Source organism: Misgurnus anguillicaudatus, chromosome 10 (genome assembly GCF_027580225.2).
Source record: "Misgurnus anguillicaudatus chromosome 10, ASM2758022v2, whole genome shotgun sequence".
Lineage (NCBI taxonomy): Eukaryota > Metazoa > Chordata > Actinopteri > Cypriniformes > Cobitidae > Misgurnus > Misgurnus anguillicaudatus.
Window position 1 is genome coordinate 33,239,510 of NC_073346.2, and position 17,658 is coordinate 33,257,167.

A 17,658-nucleotide genomic window follows, 5' to 3' on the forward strand; every position below is an offset into this window, starting at 1 on the left:
TACAGAGGCAACTCTCCCTTTAATAGAGAAACCAAAACTGATGATATCATAATACTTCAGACATTATGTTCTCATGATGGATGATGTTGAAAAAAATGACAAAGTAAAGTCAAGCCAGTGCGGCCAATTACAAGTTTTAACTGGTTATTAAGAACATAAAGGACAGCAGTCATCATCACTGATCTGAGCAGAGTAAGGTAGTTTGCAGGTCCTGTCGCCTTAAAGGTCGCAGGTTCGAATCCCAGTCATTAGAATTAACCTTGAAAATGACATTTCACCCTAACATTGCTTTAACGTTAACTGGATGATGCATGAATGCTATGTACACAGATTACAATGGGTGGTGGTGGTGATGATGTCATCAGTTAATTAAATATATGGGTATCGGTCAGTCATACTGAAGCTTACTTCCAATACGAAGGTTTCACATAATTTTGAATTGTAGTGGATTTCTACACAGTTGCATGAGGCTTGAATTTTAGCTATACATATAATAAACCTTGATCAAACTCCTATAATCCTCTTCTGTTCAATTCTGTCCAGTGGCTGACCAATAAATCGAGGCACTTGTTTAATACCATGTTTCCGTTACATAATATAAATGTCAAGCTTTAACCTGTACCAAGAAAGAAAGCAAACAAAAAACAGCAGAAAACAGATTCATTTTTTTTCTCTCTTTTTTCCTTGTTAAATAGTAATAAATACATGAGATGCAGTGGTTTATTTTTCATTTTTCTGAAGCAGGAGGGTTAAAAAGTTTTCATTTTTATTTATTTATTTATTTATTCATTTATTTATTTCTCTGTCTGTTTTCTTTAGCAGCAATCCGAACATGGTTGAGAGTGGAGATAGCAGCCGAGAGAGTAGTTCACTTTTTTTGACTTGATGGCAAACAGCACTCACAGAGTGTTGTGAAGGAGGAAGGTGGTGGTGGTGGTGGTGGTTGTGGTGGGGAATAAAGACAGGAGAGAAAAGAAAATGAGAGGCAGGATGTGAAGTCAGAGTGGGAGGGGCCGCAGTCAGGAGGGCATGAAAATGTCCCTTCGTAGTAAAGTAATCCACCCTCCTGCTAAATCTCACCCCGGACTCATCCTTCAAACAGAAACGTGTGCTAAAAAAGAAAATAAGAAGAGAGAGCGAGAGAAAGAGAGCTACAGCAAGATTTGGCTTAGCATATCCAGAGTTAATACAAATGTGTTAACGCGTTCATAGTTTTCTGTCCAAAACAAAAAAGGTTAGAAAAGCAAGAGAAAGAGACAAAACCAAAAAGTGAGAGATGACAGAGAGAGTCTAGAGTGAGATGACGAATAGAAGAAGGCAGACTATTTTCGAAACGAACAACAGGGAAGCATTTTGGTTTTCCTTCTGGCAAAACGTTGCGATGTTTTTCCAAGACGTTTCCTCCTTTAAGTGAAGTCGAGTTACGTTGTGAAAGCGGCTCACGGTTCAGCCTCCTCCTCTAGGTGTTAGTTGGTTTTTCTCACTGTGTGGTGACTAAAAAGAGTTTCTGTCATTTCATTCGTAGGATTCGTTTAATAGTTTGAGATATATAAGCCAGTGTGTCAAGCGAGATAGAGTTTGGAAACGTTAAAAAAAGTAACAAAAATGTGTCTGCGTGCCTGTGTGTGTGTGTCGTATGCGGGTGGGTGAGATATATCATCAAAAAGCAAACAAACAACAAATTTAAAAAAAAAGAAAAACCTAGTTTTGTTTGCTTGTAGTCGTCTATGCGTAAATGTCATTTGTCCCTCAAACAGTAAAATGAAATAAAAAAAACTGTATAAATAAAATTTTGAATAAATAAACCCAGAACAAATAGCCACCTCTCGATTTAGATCGCTTCTAGCCCTCTCTCGTTTCTCTCCTGCATGTAGTGATTTTTAATAAATTAAAAATGTACAATTTCGGCAAAACAAAATTAAGGGAACTCTCTCATGCTGCTGTCGTCTTGACAAACACATTCAATTTTTTAATCCTCTCACAAAAACGAAAAGAAAAACCAAAAATCTCTCGTTGCAAACCTGACATAAAATCAAATAACAATATAACAATGGTAAAAACCAACTTTCTGAAACCTTCTGTTCTGACCACTTTGCCCGCCACTCTTCTCCTTCCATTAAAGAAAAACAAATTAACAGGAAAACAAGGATAAAAATAGTTTTAAAATCATCCCATTCGTGCCCTCCCTGACCGTCTCCCCATGCAAAACCAAAACGAAACCAAAAACCAAAATCAACGGTTTGATATTTCACAAGTTTTTCTCTGCGGTGTGGCCGTGTGTTTGTTTTACGTTCGACTACGTGTCGCGCGCGTGGTGTGTGTGTGTAGGTGTGGCATTTTTTGTCACTGTTACGTTTTCGTTAAAATTTTCGTATGGCTTTTGGAATTTGTTCAAGATTTATCAAGAGTTGGCTGCACTCTGACCGCTCCCACTCCCACTACCGCACACTGCCATCATGGCGGATTCCTCTGAATCCGGCCGCCCCCCAGCTCCCCCGACTCCTCTGGGCGGAGGCCCCCCAGTAAGCATGCCCCCTACTCCTACGCTTCCCTGGGCCGGGTTGTTATTGTTGTTGCTGCCGGCGTAGCACGGAGGGATGTATCCCAAACCGGAGGCAGCGACCATGCTGTCCTGGGAGGCTGGGGCCTGTGGCTGGGAAGCGGAGGGGGGCTGCTGGGGGGCCATGACTGTCCTAGTCCGAAAGGCAGAGAGGCCCAAGTGGAGGTTGGAGGAGCCGTACTGACTGGAGTCCAAGCTCGACGGGGGTGGCATGATGGAAGACTGACCCAGATGGTGGTGGTGGGTGAGGCTGAGCTCGATGCTGTCCTGCATCTGCGGGGAAGAGACAGGCATCAGCGCCTGGCCCTGCTGGCCCTGCGAGGTCTGGCCCTGCGGCTGGTTCTGCTGCTGCTGTTGCCGGAGCTGTCTGCCGTTGCTGTGGTGACTGCCGTAGATGGGGTGGGGATGGTGTGGCTCCATCATGCCCCCGATGTTGCCCAGGAAGTGGCGCGAGTGCTGCGTGGCCGCCGGCTTGTGCAACATCAGTTGGGTGTAAGATGAATCGCTGCTGCTGTTGGACAGCTGACCCATGCTGCTGTCACCTCCGGGCCAGATGCGCAACTGCTGTTGAGATGGAGCCTAAAATGAGAAAGAAAAGGGCTCTGAAAAAACTGTAGCCTAGCAACCCGTATACGGCAGGAAGCTGGGAACATGTCATGCGAGACCCACTGGTGATGTGACATGAAATGCGCAGCTTTGTTCAATACATTTATGTAATTACAGCATCTTTAATTTATGGAATGCATGAAATTTTTGTTAGTAACCTCACCTGTGGGCTCTGCATCTCATAGTCCGTGTGTGTGACTGCGCTGTTGTAGTACCGGTTGCTGTACCGGTAATTTCGGTTGTCATTGGAAGAACCGCTGGATCCACCTAAGTAGCAATGACAAAAATTCCAATCTTTTTAAAATGTTACTTTCCGTAGCTTGTAAAGCTAAACATGGTCACATGCTTACCAGAACTGGAGACCGAGCTCGTGGTGGAGGTGGAGTGGCTGTGGTCCATGGCAGGGCTGGTGGAGGTGGAGCTGCTGGTGTTGGTGCCCTCGTCCGTCGTCTTCTTGAAGAAGTTGTGCTGCAGCGCATAAAAGGGCGTGATGCGTGTCTTAGGGTCATAGTCCAGCATGCGCAGGATCAGGTCCTTAAACTTCAGGTAGTCGCAGGGCGCGTGGCCCTGTTCTCCAGCCCGTCTCCCCCCTGGACCGCCCGTCTCCACCCCCAGGATCTCGTGCAGTCGTCGTGTGGCAGGTGGTTTATATTCCTGGTGTGACAAATAGGAAACAAAAAAGGAGAGGATGGAATAAGACACAAACAAATTTAGCCTCATCAATTTAGTACAAATATACAATAATCATACTTAGACTAGGGGTTATCAAGCTTTTGTCAGGAGTTTAAAAACATAACATTACACCTGCCAAACTGTAAGAGGTTAATTAAATTTATAAATGTACAAGTGTTACTTATATATTATTATTAAAGTCAACATGAAATGGGATTCTCAACTTATTTTATTGTGAAACTGGATATTTAACAATGCAGGTTAAGTTGTCCATTAACTGGATTTTGATAAGTGGGCTGGGCAATTTAGTGTAGCAAAAAACAATGCTTGAATATCTCATGAAAGATTACAAGCCAAAAAATTTTCTTCTTGAGAATAATGTGCACTTATGAATGCACAATAAAACCAAGAACATAATATGTTAGACATTTAAGGGGGAATTTTCATTTCATGTTAACTTTCACAGAAAAATAATCATTTACAGTATGAATGGAGGTGAATGAGGACTGAAGGTGTTTTTGTGAAAGTAATGATACTTGAACAGGAGTCCTTAAGTATAGTCCATTTTTTACGCGTACGCGATTGTCCGTGTACAGTGCACGAGACACAATTTTCCTCATTAAAAGAGTTCGCACAAAATGTATGCACAACCGCCGGATTTTTGAAACCCTGCGTACATTTTTCGCATAGGTCGCGCATGCCCCTACAGAAGGAATGAAGTATGTAGCACACGAGATGCATTGCATTTTGTCTCAATGCACATGCGTCGAACGTCTGTGTACACATACAAGTCAAACTATACTTTGAGCGTACGTACACGTTAAAAACAGACTATACTCACTGCTTTGGTGTTTACAGTAGGGACTGTAATCTACTACTGTACTGTACAATCCAGCTCCATAAACACTATAAAAATGACAAAAAATTAGGGATGCACGATATATGGGCCGACATATCGTTATCGGCCGATAACTGCTTATTTTTAATATTATCGGTTATCGGTCTTAAAGCAAAATTAGGCAGATAAATGAAAGCCGATAAATGATGGATTATTTTGGTTTGTTGAACCACTTCACTTGCTCATTGCTGGCCATGTGGAGTTTTGATTGGTGCTTTCTGTGACATAGTATGAAGATGACATGTGTTGCGGGCTTAAGAAGAGTATGCTAGTCTAGCGCAAAGACAAGATGTCCGCGGTCTGCGAGTTTTTCATTGTGAAAATAATATGAATGTTTATTGGCCTATAGATATCGGTTATCGCCCCCCAAATTTAAAGAGTTATCGGCCAAAATTTCCATATCGGTGCATCCCTACTAAAAATGTATTTCCATACACTCTAATAAAATAATTAAAATCTAAAAAAATGTGTAACCCCTATATTCAAACTTTTTGGCACACAAATAGGTACAAAAAGTGTGATAGAGCCCCTGAGATTGGTTTCTTGTTAGGAGGCACCAGAAGTAGTCCAGACGTTTACTCTTTACCTCCTTACCAAGCAAAAAGTACCTTACACGTAGTGCCGTACTGATATCACACATTATACCACGGGCCTGTTGAATGCTGTATTCTGATTGGCTGAGAAATGTTCCGTGGGTATGCATTAATTTCTGATAACCGCACACCTAAATTGTCAAATGTCTTAAAAATAGGCACCAGAGCAATGTTTGTGGTAACCGTGGTATAAGAGAAATAATTGACTCCGGTCCTTTGAATTATTTGAAAATAATGCACACCCGCTTCGCGTCGTGCCGCATTGCACCTTGGTGCATTATTTTCTTATAATTCAATGGCCCGTCGTCAATTATTCCTTACGTATATTAGGGCTGACACTAACGACTATTTTTATATCAACTGATCTATCGACTAATTTATCGATTAATTGATTATTCTAAACAAATAATTTACCAACAAAAGAAACTATGCTGTAAGGTACGTGCCGTAGTGCTCATCATCCTGAATAGCCCCAGTATGTTTTCTCTTCAGATGTTCATGCATTGAGCTGGTATTGCTGTGATATGCTAACGAAAGCTTACCTAGTTTACAAACCAGCCTTTTATTACCAGCTAATCTGAAGTACTACCTTTGGCCTTTGAAAACTTTTGCAAACTAACTCGTTTGATATTGCACTTGACCCCACTTCATCTACTGTTGGATGAAGTGTTGGAAATGGCGATTGACATAAGGTTTGTGTCTACTAGTGGTGTAGATCAAACGGTTGTTATTTTAGCGCGAGAAAAGGTAAAAGGTAAAATAGTGGAATCGATTAAAATATTGATGTCGACTAATTATCAGCGGCGACACAGTCGATCGTGTCGACAGCTCTACAGTATATTGATAATGATATTGGAATTGTTCCTCACAATACTGAAACAATGATTGATTAATTATTTATACACATGTGCATCTTGCAGATGCGCAACTCCTTCACTTGCATGTTTGCAATTGTTTTGATCGCGGTCCATTCAGATACTAAATTACTGAATAGCTTGATGATAAACAAGAACAGTGTTTGCTCTTATGTCCATTTTCGTTGGAAAATACCACCAATTAGCAGCACTTTGGATCCGGAGTGGCTTCTGCAAGCTACTGCCGTGCCACCATCTTGGAAGTATGTGGATACCAAAATAAAACTAGATTGTAGTCTTTGATCAAGATCAAGATCATAAATGAGGACGGTTATGAGAATGATCATGATGAAGGACAATGATGTTGATGAAGAAGAGCAGATGCTTAAGGTTCTGGCGGAGAGAGGAGGAGGTTGCGGTCTAGCACAGATTAGTTGACAACGTCAAAGTGATGGGTTTGATTTCTATAAACCGATAAATCCTTGAAAGCACCGTAAATTGCTTTGGATAAAAGCATTTGCCAAATGCATTAATGTAAAGATATATTTAGACCCAGGTGTACTTTTTGAACGTTTTGTGCCCAATTGAGCGCTCCAGCCTCAAAGTATTCAACAGATGGATGCGATTGTGGACAACCCAAGTATACTTTGGACTTAAATCGCTCTGAAAACTCATTCTTTGGCCCCCACCCTGCTTTCTCTCTTCCCCTCTCCTTGAGGTAAGGTGAACGTCGGATGAAGTGTGGGTGGGGCGGGGCGTTGGCAGGAGGGTGAAGGTTAAGTAGAAGCAGAGTTTTACTCACGGAGGCTGAAGGATAAAGTACCTTCTTAATATCCTTGTTCTTCTTGACGGTCCAGAGGCCGTCGGACAGCTTGTCGAAGTACTTGCGTGCTTTAGGGGCCTGATCCAGCATATGGTTAGGAGGGACCCCTAGCACCTCCACTATTTTATTCATCTGGTCCACCTGAGAGAGAGAGAGACATACAGTAGAGTGTCAGGGCGAGATCCCAATCTGACAATGTGCAACTGATGTGTCTGCTTTGCAATAAAATCAGCATGTCGGTTAATATCAGTGAGGGACATTTGCACAATTTGATCAGATCAAGATTATTTTGAAATGCATTTGTTATTTTAGTGGCAGTGGCAGAAAAGCAACCGCGCTCGATTTAGTTATATTGCAGATATATGAGCTATACCTCATTGGAGCCACTGAAGAGTGGCTCGCCTGTGTGCATCTCGACCAGGATACAGCCCAGGGACCACATGTCTATAGCCAGGTCATAGGGCATGCCCAGCAACACCTCGGGCGAACGGTAAAACCGACTCTGGATGTACTGGTAAATCTGGAGGAAGAAGCATCAGATAAAAGACATGCAGGATGCACAAATTTCTATCATCAAGTTAATTTAGTGTGAACTAAGCTTTCACAGTGACTTCTACTTTATCTCCACCAGGGGGCAGCAGAAGCTGCGAGTTAAGGAGGGTGTAGCACCACCACCAGCACCGGGAACCTATTCTCAAGCTGGGAAAGTCCTCTAGGATGTGCCATGAATGCACATCGCACCTAGCCACTACGAACAGATTCAGGGTCACCCTAACATCTCCTCTATTCGTTTTACATCGGCCGTGCCATAAAGAATGCGATTTTTCAGAAATCTGCGCTAGTTAACTACCGGGTGCGACCTCATCTCAGCCTGCCGGTAAAAAATATGGAAGCCAATAGGCCTGAGACGTAGTCTCACCCTTTGTCCTAGCTGACAGGAACTGCCAAAGTCCACAATCTTGATGGCACTGCGCTTGGGGTTGCACAGGAGGATATTCTCGGGCTTGAGGTCGCAGTGGATGATGCTGAGCTCGGGCGTGGCCAGGAAGAGCAACGCCGTGCACAGCTGCTGAGCGAACTTGCGCGTCAGGTTGAGCGAGACGCCGCGGAAGTTGGTGTTGCGCAGGAGGTCGTACAGGTTGTAGGAGAGGAGCTCGAATACCAGGCACAGGTGGTTACGAAACATGAAGTGCCTCTTTAAGTGGACTGAAGGAAACCAAAACAAAAAGAAAGAAATATTAGGACCATATGCAAGTTAAACAGCAAACTAAGCATGCATATGTGATTGTATTCCTCAATGGAGTCATGGGAGTCAGGAACTAGATTCATTTTATGGTTTCTGATTCATTTATGGTTCTCAAACAAGCACAATGACATTTTTATTGTCTATCTTTGTCGCGTTGCTGACGCAGGTTGAACGCAACAACTAACAAACACAGCGACCAACGTAGTCAGGCTGTCAAGCAAATGACTCTTATGAATCAGTTTTTAATGATTCGCACATGAGTCACAGAAAATCTCATTGGTCACTTAATGAATCAGTCAGAGCTCTTACCGAATTAACATTTGACTCACTGAACTGCAAGACATTACTTCAACTCAAAATCAAAACAAGGAAAATTCAAGTCCTGATGATTCCCATGCCCATTTCTTGGCATTCTTGCATTGCAAGTCACAGTACAACTAAATGCATGTAAAGTTTACCTATGTAGTACTTCATCTCAGTGTCGTGTTTGTTCATGAGCTCAAGAAGCCGCAGCTCGATCTGGGCCTGGTTCAGGAAGGCTTTCTTGTTCTTGATGATCTTGATGGCCACCCACTCCTGCTCGTGGTGGTCATAAGCTTTCACCACCTACACAAGCAGAAACATCATATCTCTAATGGCACCAAGTAGTAACAATGTATTGTGATTCGTGTAACATAAAAGTAAATAAACGCATCATATTTTGTACATTGATTTAGCACATTTAATATAGCAAATCTTTACTCTGGTTAATCTACCGCACTATACTTTATCGTTTCTTGATATGGTCTTACCTGTCCGAAGGAGCCCTTTCCAATAAGCGAGTCGATCTCGTAGCGGTCCAGCCACTTCTCCCCGTTTTTCACAATGTAATCATAGTTGTCGTCGTCGTAGCCATCGTTGTACACCTTGCGCTCTTTTTTGGTGCTGGAGTCCTCAGGGGGAACCTGCTGGGCTCGCCTTTTCTTCTTTGTGTAATACACCTGGAAAGCCAAGCACGTGTTCTTAATATGGATAAAGGTTTATTTACAAATTTAGATGTTTCTTTAATGTTATGTCATTTCTAATTAATGCCCGATTAAACATTATGGGGCGGTTTCCTGGACAGGGATTAGACTAGTCCTAGACTAAAATAAATATAAGAGCTTTCCAAACTGAAAACCACTTGCACTGACATATCTTAATATAGATCAGTGCCCTTTGTTTTTCCTCAAAATGCACACCAGTAATGTTTTTAGTAAAGCATGTTTGTTAAAACTAGTTATATTTCCTAATTAAACTAAGGCCTAGTCCTGGCTTAAACTAATCCCTGTTCGGGAAACCACCCCATGTAATGTAGTAGTGTTAGTTAATGTTCAGAATAACAGTTGCTCTAAAGTAATGCTGAGAAAATAAATGTCTCTGGATTGGCTAAGATTTTGGTTTTAGGATTTGTAAGGACCACAATAAAAGTGTGCGACTACACTTAATTTGTAACTGCTCACCTCATTGATGTGCTTGTATGTCTTGATGAGATCGACAGAAAGTTTTCGTAGCGGGGCGCTGGCGGGATCTCGAAAACTGGGTGGAATCCTCCTCTGCAGGATGGTCATATCTGACAGCACCTGTACAAACGCCACAACATTGGTTAGAAGAAAATAATGACAAAAAGGTAAACAGGCCTAATCTTCATTTTCTTGGTTACTTCTTAGTTTTAAATACATTTACTTTAGAAAATACACAGTCTATAGTTGTAGACATGTGACCCGGTCTGTAAAATCCAGGTTAAAATCTCAATCTGATTTTGAGATTTAGTTCAAGTTTACTCATTGATTTCATTTTAATTTCAATCTTTGACATGACCTTACTCAGTATTAAAGATGTCAAGGTTATATTTTCACAAACTTTTCTTTACATCATCTAGAATGATTTTATGTAAAAACAGTAAATCATACAAAAAGACTTAAGATTGTTTTTACAAACTGGGTGTAAATATAGACATACAATGCAAACCAAACTAAGTAAACTAGTAAATGTACACTATCATACTTATCCAAAACAACTTGTAGTGCTTTTAAGCAGAGGTGGACACTACTTGAGTATTTTAGATACATTTTCCAAGCATCCGTGCTTTATCCGAGTGTTCATCTTGGGAAAAAAATTACTTTACAAAAAAATGTTCACTACATTCTAAAGCATAGAATCATACTGTGTACTCCTTTTATATTGCATATTAAAATTGATTTAATACCTAATTACAAAAAATTGTGTACTTTTACTTTTCTTGAGTAAAAGTAAAAAAATACTAGATGTTTAATGTACTTAAATATTAAATATGAACCAAAAACTTGAAATTATGAAATGCTGTGGAGTAAAAATTGTTTTGTTTCCAAAGAAAAACATGATAAAATACGCATACTTGAAAATTTACTTTTAAGTAGAAAGTAAAAATACTTAAGTAGTGTCCGCCTCTGCTTTTAAGCAATGTGTTTTATTACTATGTGCATTCCCCAAACTCTCCCAAGAGTACAGAAGCTGTCGCTGGGACGGTACCCTTTCAAAAGGTATACCTTTGTATTTAAAGAGTTTATATTAGCACCTCAAAAATTCATATTTGTACCTAAATAACAAATATTAGGAGCTTTTTTCTGATTGAATCCATGACCTTAGACCTATACTGTACGAGTTGAGCTACATATTTTGATCTATCCTGGATTGTAATTTTTTGCAAGATGCCATTTACTTTTATAATTGTTATATGGTACGATTTAGTACGATTTAGAGAGGGTCTATCTAATACCTGCTGCTGGTCGGCCATGGAGTGGATGTTACTAAAGGAGGGGTGGCTGTGCTGGCTCGACATGGTTGGCTCAGCGGGGGAGAAGCCCAAGGCGGCAGGCTGGCAGAGGGTAGAGGAGGGGGGCTTGCATCCTGAGCTGCTTCCACCTTTAGAGAGAAATGAGAGAGATGGTTTGAGAAGATAAATCGCAAACTTAAGAAAACAGTGGCACAAAAGTAGAAATATGAAAATGAATTAAAAAAAACTTTTTATTGGAAGATCTTCAACGTAATTTACAAATAAGCATGTCAAGGATTGTGTTTGATTGGAGACGTTCATGTAATGGCCCAATAGTTTGGAAAGTAAGGAATAATTGACGACGGGCCATTGAATTATAAGAAAATAATGCACACCCAAGGTGCAATGCGGTCGCGTCGTGCCGTTACACCGCGGGTGTGCATTATTTTCAAATAATTAAAGGACCGGAGTCAATTATTCCTTTTATACCACGGTTACCACAAACATTGCTCTGGTGCCTAATTTGAGAAGTTAGGTGTGCGATTATTAGAAATTAATGCATACCCACGGAACATTTCTCAGCCAATCAGAATACAGCATTCAACAGACCCGTGGTATAATTCAGAATAAATCTCTTTTTTGAGTTTTTGAACAACACATATTTTGCAGACAGCTCTGGGCTGTTAATATGCAAACGCCTGAAAATCAGTGTTCAGTAGGTCACTGTAAAACAAGCAAAACAAAGAAAAGCAGTGTTTGACTTTGCACACTAAAATCTCAGTGGGAAATGGGAGTGACTGAGACAAGCAGAGCTATCCATGGTCCTGTGCTGCCACTTATTGGCCACGAATATGTAGCATTCAGAGTGCACACTAGACTACTACCTAGTGATTTACCCTTACATGCATGGTGGAGCCCACCATATGTATTGCCATTATTTTCAATGGTGAATAATGTAATAAAAGTATAACATGCTAATTATTTAAAAATGCAATGTGCAACAAATACTACAAAAATGCGTAAAGTAAACACTTCAGAGCTTTTTTGCATTACAACATAGTGCAAAAAAATGTACAAAAAAAAAAAAATTTTTATAAAAAAGATTGGGACACTAAACTACATGCATTTAATGCTGTACCAACTGATATTTTAAACTACAAGATGCCATTTTATTTTCATCCCCAATAATCCACCCAGAACGTTCCCATTCATAACATAAAAAGGAAATAGACATTAAGAGAACGGGTGAACATGTGCCAAGAATACAGTAATTAAGTAAGATTGCTGAGTGCGGAAGCGAGGATGTACAAGTGAAACGGGGAGGATATGAAATGGATGAGATATCCCACAGCAAATGCTTTTATTGCCACTTTCAAGGGCTGACAGGTGAGGAGTAATAGGGGTGAAATTTATCAGTGACACATTACAACTTGAAATAGCCCCACGATCAATGGCCGTAGCTTAAACAAAGTGCAAAACGACACATCTGACCACCATCAATTCCAGAGAGTGACGGCGAGCATTGCTGTTACATGCCCATAGGAGGAGTCCCACCATCAACTTACTGACAGGGGGATGCTTGGATGTACAGAGCATTAGATATGTGACTCATCTTATTACAAGACATTACGTTACATTTATGCATTTGCCAGATGCTTTTATCCAAAGCGACTTTTAGTGCATTGAAGCAATGGATTTTATCAGCATATGCGTTCTTGGAAACCAAAATCACGCCACATCTCCAACTGGACTGCTCAGTTACTTCCCAAATGCCTTATGCTTGTTAGCAACTGGTTGATACTGCCAAAGCACATCATGCCTTTCTTATTCTTTAAACAATGAAATTGCATTAAAAGTGTCGTTAACCTTCATATTAATTTTCATTCATCTCTAAACTCATTTTCATAAAGATATGATGACTGTTTAAAGAAAGCGATCTGCTGAGCACCAAAAAAAAAGGTCACACTGTGCCTTTAAATGCTGAAATGAACACATTGAGAACTTCCTGAGTGTGACACCCCCCTTCCTCCGCTCTCATTGGTCAGAGGCGCCCTCTCTCTCTTCCTCCTGATTGGCTGCCGGTATCCAAGGGCTGGGCGGCGAGGTCTCTATAAATAAACCTGGTAGCTTGTGCTGTATCAGCAACCCTTCCCACAATGCCGCTCTCGCCCTCCCTTTCCCTGCCTGTTACCTTTTTCTTTTTCCTCCTCTCTCGATCGACGCTGATCTGGCCATAGCACGCAAACAAACGTTGTCCCCAACGTGCAAGAATATTAATAAAATAAAACGGATGACACCCAACGCTCATCTGTAGACACGCAGGTGCCTGGGTAGATTTTATTGTCGGTTAAATATATCAAGTGGTGGATGAAGCAATCACGCACTGCAATTAACCACGCATAGACCACGACACCCCCCCTCCAACCATCACCCGCATCCCCACAGCTGACCAAACACAGCTGCCAGCTGCCAATCAGGATGTCACCATGGCAACAGACCAGCCTACTCCCTGTCTCTAAGGCACAGGAAGAGGATGGTAGTGTGTGCATGAGAACAGCTGAACACCCCCCCCCCCCTTCGAAGTCCGTATTGACCCCCTATCTTATTCCCTGTTAGGGTAATGGGTACGCATGTGCTACTGAGCCAAAGTTGGACACACCATGATAGGCATTAAAGGAAAAAAGCATTTATCCTCTGAAAAAAATCATTATTAAAGTTTATAACATTATAAAACTACCTTTTTTTGGCTTTTAGTGTAAATATGTTAGCCTTGAGGATAAGAAAACCTGGATCTACATACAAGTACACTCTGAAAAGTCTTTACATTTCAAACAAATTGGATCAATGATTTGTATGACATCATTTCACACTTCGGCTTCTTATCAGATTCCATGCTGCGATGTAAACTAAATGCTATTAGTTTAAAGGGGGAGGAGTCATGCAGTATGTCCCGCCCTAACTTCCTGTTTCAGTGGAAAGTCAACGCATCGAACAAAGCTGCGTGTTTAAAGGCAGGTCAGTGTGTCTTTAAGGTCGCACATTCAACCTAAGCATGCAAATAAACTGTGTTGGTAACAACTTGAACTTTGTATAAACCACAGTTGTGTTGCTAAAGCATAGATCACTGGACCGTGTGTCTAAAGCTGCTTTGCAAAGCGGGACATTGTAGACATACAGAACATAGAGGTTATATATGTGTGTGTGTGTCAAATTTTACCCGCTGTCTAACATGCCTGCAGATGGCAGGTCACATGGGTGTCATGCCCCATACCACAGGACTTCAGGCTTTCATACAGTTCAAAAGCCCTGAGGGATGAGTGCAGCTAAAATCAGGTCTACAGTGTTTAACAATGGTTGGCCTCCGAGCAAGGTATGTTTTTAAGGGTGCGAGGCAACTTCGTATCTCAAACTTGGCCAGTGAGAACTAGATAAACAGAAATGAAACCATTACTGACTGTATAGTAGACAAAAAAAATGTTTACTTGATAAAAAACAATCAATGGGACAAATCTCCCAGCATGCACTGGGAAGCAGTCGGTGTTTCATACCAAATAATATGCAATAAAAAGATATTCCTCACTCTATATAATTTCGTAAAAAAACTCTGAAAGGAAGTACATCCTTGTATTGTCATTTCTGTCGTTTCCTTTATTCCACTCGAGAAAGGACCGCTAACTAATACATTGTTTGCATACGAAGTGTGAGGGCATTGAGGTTGGGTTATACTCGTCTTACCAAGTCAAAGTTTCAGGAAGGATCGTTCATTAGGAATCATTACAGGATTATTTTTAAGAACTGAATGAGCTTGTGCTGCCAACTACCATCCCGTGATCCCCCACTGGTAAACCTCCACCTGATCTCAACCCTGGATTCTCTGAACCGCCTCATTTGCAAAAGGACACCATCCTCAACAGGGCTGGTGCAAAACGTTCAACCTTTCAACCAAGTTCAACGCCTCCAGTCGTATTAAGCGATAACCCCGTCCAACCTTTCCTGGCAGCCAAACCCCAAACACTCCCACAGAAAACTTTCAACAGTCAGGACCCCATAGCTGAGTCAGTCTCCACACTATTAATAAAAAGCCATCTGGGTTGACGCCTCAAACAGTGACACTGGTAAATTGAGAGCTCATACAAATATAAAATAAATTCCCCACCTTAAAATACGACATTAGCTATAGATGTATGCAGGCCAGCAACAGGTGAAACTAAAACAAGCACTGTCTGTTTGTTGTATATTCAAGCAACTCGTGTTCAGGTTCACTTGATGTAGGGCTGCACGATGGTTAAGAAAATGCAATAACTTTCTAAATAACCCAACATTTCATATGCCGTATGATAATGCTTTAAGTTTGTAATTGAAATTCGAAAATTATATAACCAATATACGTTTCACAATTTTTCGAAGACAGTAACATTCATGCTACGTACACACCAAACACGGGCATAGGGTTACCCGTTTTAGATTACTTGCGGGATTTAACTCAAATTTAATATTTTTAACTTGGGCGAAGAAGCGTCTGAGGCAAACGCGCCGTCCATATCGCGTCATTCGCATCGCCCAACGCAAGGACGCTTCAGATCGCGTCTTTGCATTGACTTTGTATGTAATCTACTCGCGCAAATTGTTGAACTCGCGTCTGGTATGAACCAACAGTAAAACTTCAACTACATCAAACTTTAAAGTAATATAAACACTCAGTAATTCCAAACCGTTGTAATACACCCATATTGCAATACACACATTTGCAAAATTTCCTGGAATTTTTAATATTGTTCGGCCCTAAATTGCTGATACGAAACCAACATCTAGAGAACTGATGCATGATATAATGCAAATATATAGCCTAGATAACTGTTCATAATGCAGTTGGTAGAACACGCGCGTTAGCAACGCAAAGGTCATGGGTTTGCTTCACAGGGAACACTATGATAAGACAATGTGTAGATTGAATGCCCTGTAAATTGCAATGGATTAAAGCGTATGCCAAATCCATGACCAGTAAGACAGATGAATACTTAAGCCCAATTTATAGTCGAGCGTAAGCTCTACGCTGTAGGTTATCCGTAGCCTGTGTGTAGCTCTGCGTAGCCTGACGTGCACCTCGCAAAACTTTTAACAGTGCGTCAGTTCTACGCAGACCGCAAGCGCTGTGATTGGTCCACTAGAACCCCTCCCTTCCTTGTTTGTGGGTTAACTTGCCAAGCTGCTTCTTCATTGACGGTCATGCTGCTAATGTGGTAAAAAACACGTGGATACTGCCTACCAGCGGTCTGCGCGTGTTGCAAGTCGACACGGACGACGACGCAAAAGTATAAATGAAAACTGATGCGGAACCTGCGCCGTCACGGCTATGCCGTCGTGGCTACCCTGTAGGACCTACGCACAACTAAAATGAGCCCTTTAGTTTACACACAAAGAACTCAAATTAACTAAAAATATTTTTAAACAGAAATAGTTTATAATCCATTGACCGCCATATAATCCGCCAGTCCAGATCAAAAGGAATGGACATGATAACTGGCCAATTTTTGACAGTATTGAAATTATTCGACTCAGCGAATATTGAGATTATTCGAACCTCACTACTTAGTATCTTTTTTGAAATGTACCAACCATCTAACATTTTAAGGAAACGTTTGCTATCCCAATCACAATTTAAGGCGGCTTGTTATTACCGTCAGTGCCAAGACTCCACCCCTTAAGTTTTAAACATCAGTCGCGGGACCTAAAGAAGCTACGTGCTGATCTCCCGTCAAGGCTGCACCTTCACAGCTCAAGACGAACACGAGCTTACGTTAACACCAGACTGGCTAATCTAAAGTGACCAGCACTAATCAAGCGCCCCTTGAGTAAAGAGCCACTTGCTCCAGTGAAGGTGGATGTTGACACAGAGTGAGGACTGGGCCTATTCACACTGTTTACTTTCCTTTTGGAAAGAGGAGAGCCAGAATGATTTCAGACTGAGTCAGGCTGTGAGACACAAACACAGACAAAGGAAAACTGTGAAATACCTGAGAAACGCGTGTGTGTGAGCGACAGGGAAAGAGATATTGGGAATGGCACAGAGAAAAGTTGTTTCCATGTTTAACACGCCTTCAGTGAGAAAGCTAGATGTGTGTTATTTGAGATGTTGGATGGATGGGCAGAATGGCTGTTCTGGTCTTGCAGGTACACTGTGTGTGCGCATCTGGTAAACAAAAACATGTTTTTGTACCGATTCAAGCCCATGTCTAATCCAGCAAGAGGCGGGGAGACTGAGAGCCAATCAGGATGAAGATATTTCTTACTTTTCTCCCATGAATATGTAAAATATGACAACAGGCAGATTTTTTTGCATAAAGATGCAATGTTTATCTTAACTAAAAGCAAGTGTAGGTAAGTTCAATTAAAGGATTAGTCCATTTTCTTTAAAAAAAAATCTAGATAATTTACTCACCACCATGTCATCCAAAATGTTGATGTCTTTCTTTGTTCAGTCGAGAAGAAATTATGTTTTTTGAGGAAAACATTGCAGAATTTTTCTAATTTTAATGGACTTTAACGGCACCCAACACTTAACAGTTTTAATGCAGTTTAAAATTAAAGTTTCAAAGGACTCTAAATGATCCCAAACGAGGCATAAGGGTCTTA

General features: G+C 41.1%; 1 protein-coding gene across 3 annotated transcripts in view; it reads right to left on the reverse strand.

Moving 5' to 3' along the window:
- The window catches only part of dyrk1b (dual-specificity tyrosine-(Y)-phosphorylation regulated kinase 1B), a 42,533-nt gene continuing 24,875 nt past the window's right edge, over nt 1-17,658 (reverse strand). For 2 of the 3 annotated variants that reach the window (XM_055211010.2, XM_055211008.2), the window contains exons 2-11: nt 11,029-11,174; nt 9,734-9,853; nt 9,044-9,232; nt 8,711-8,858; nt 7,926-8,212; nt 7,380-7,526; nt 6,986-7,147; nt 3,517-3,820; nt 3,330-3,433; nt 1-3,139 (exon numbers count right to left, since the gene is read on the reverse strand). In XM_055211010.2, coding sequence (XP_055066985.1) covers nt 2,402-3,139; nt 3,330-3,433; nt 3,517-3,820; nt 6,986-7,147; nt 7,380-7,526; nt 7,926-8,212; nt 8,711-8,858; nt 9,044-9,232; nt 9,734-9,853; nt 11,029-11,091 — 2,262 coding nt within the window. In that variant the 5' untranslated portion in view covers nt 11,092-11,174 and the 3' untranslated portion in view covers nt 1-2,401. The remainder of the gene's footprint in view (nt 3,140-3,329; nt 3,434-3,516; nt 3,821-6,985; nt 7,148-7,379; nt 7,527-7,925; nt 8,213-8,710; nt 8,859-9,043; nt 9,233-9,733; nt 9,854-11,028; nt 11,175-17,658) is intronic. The other variant, XM_055211009.2, reaches the window with a different exon arrangement.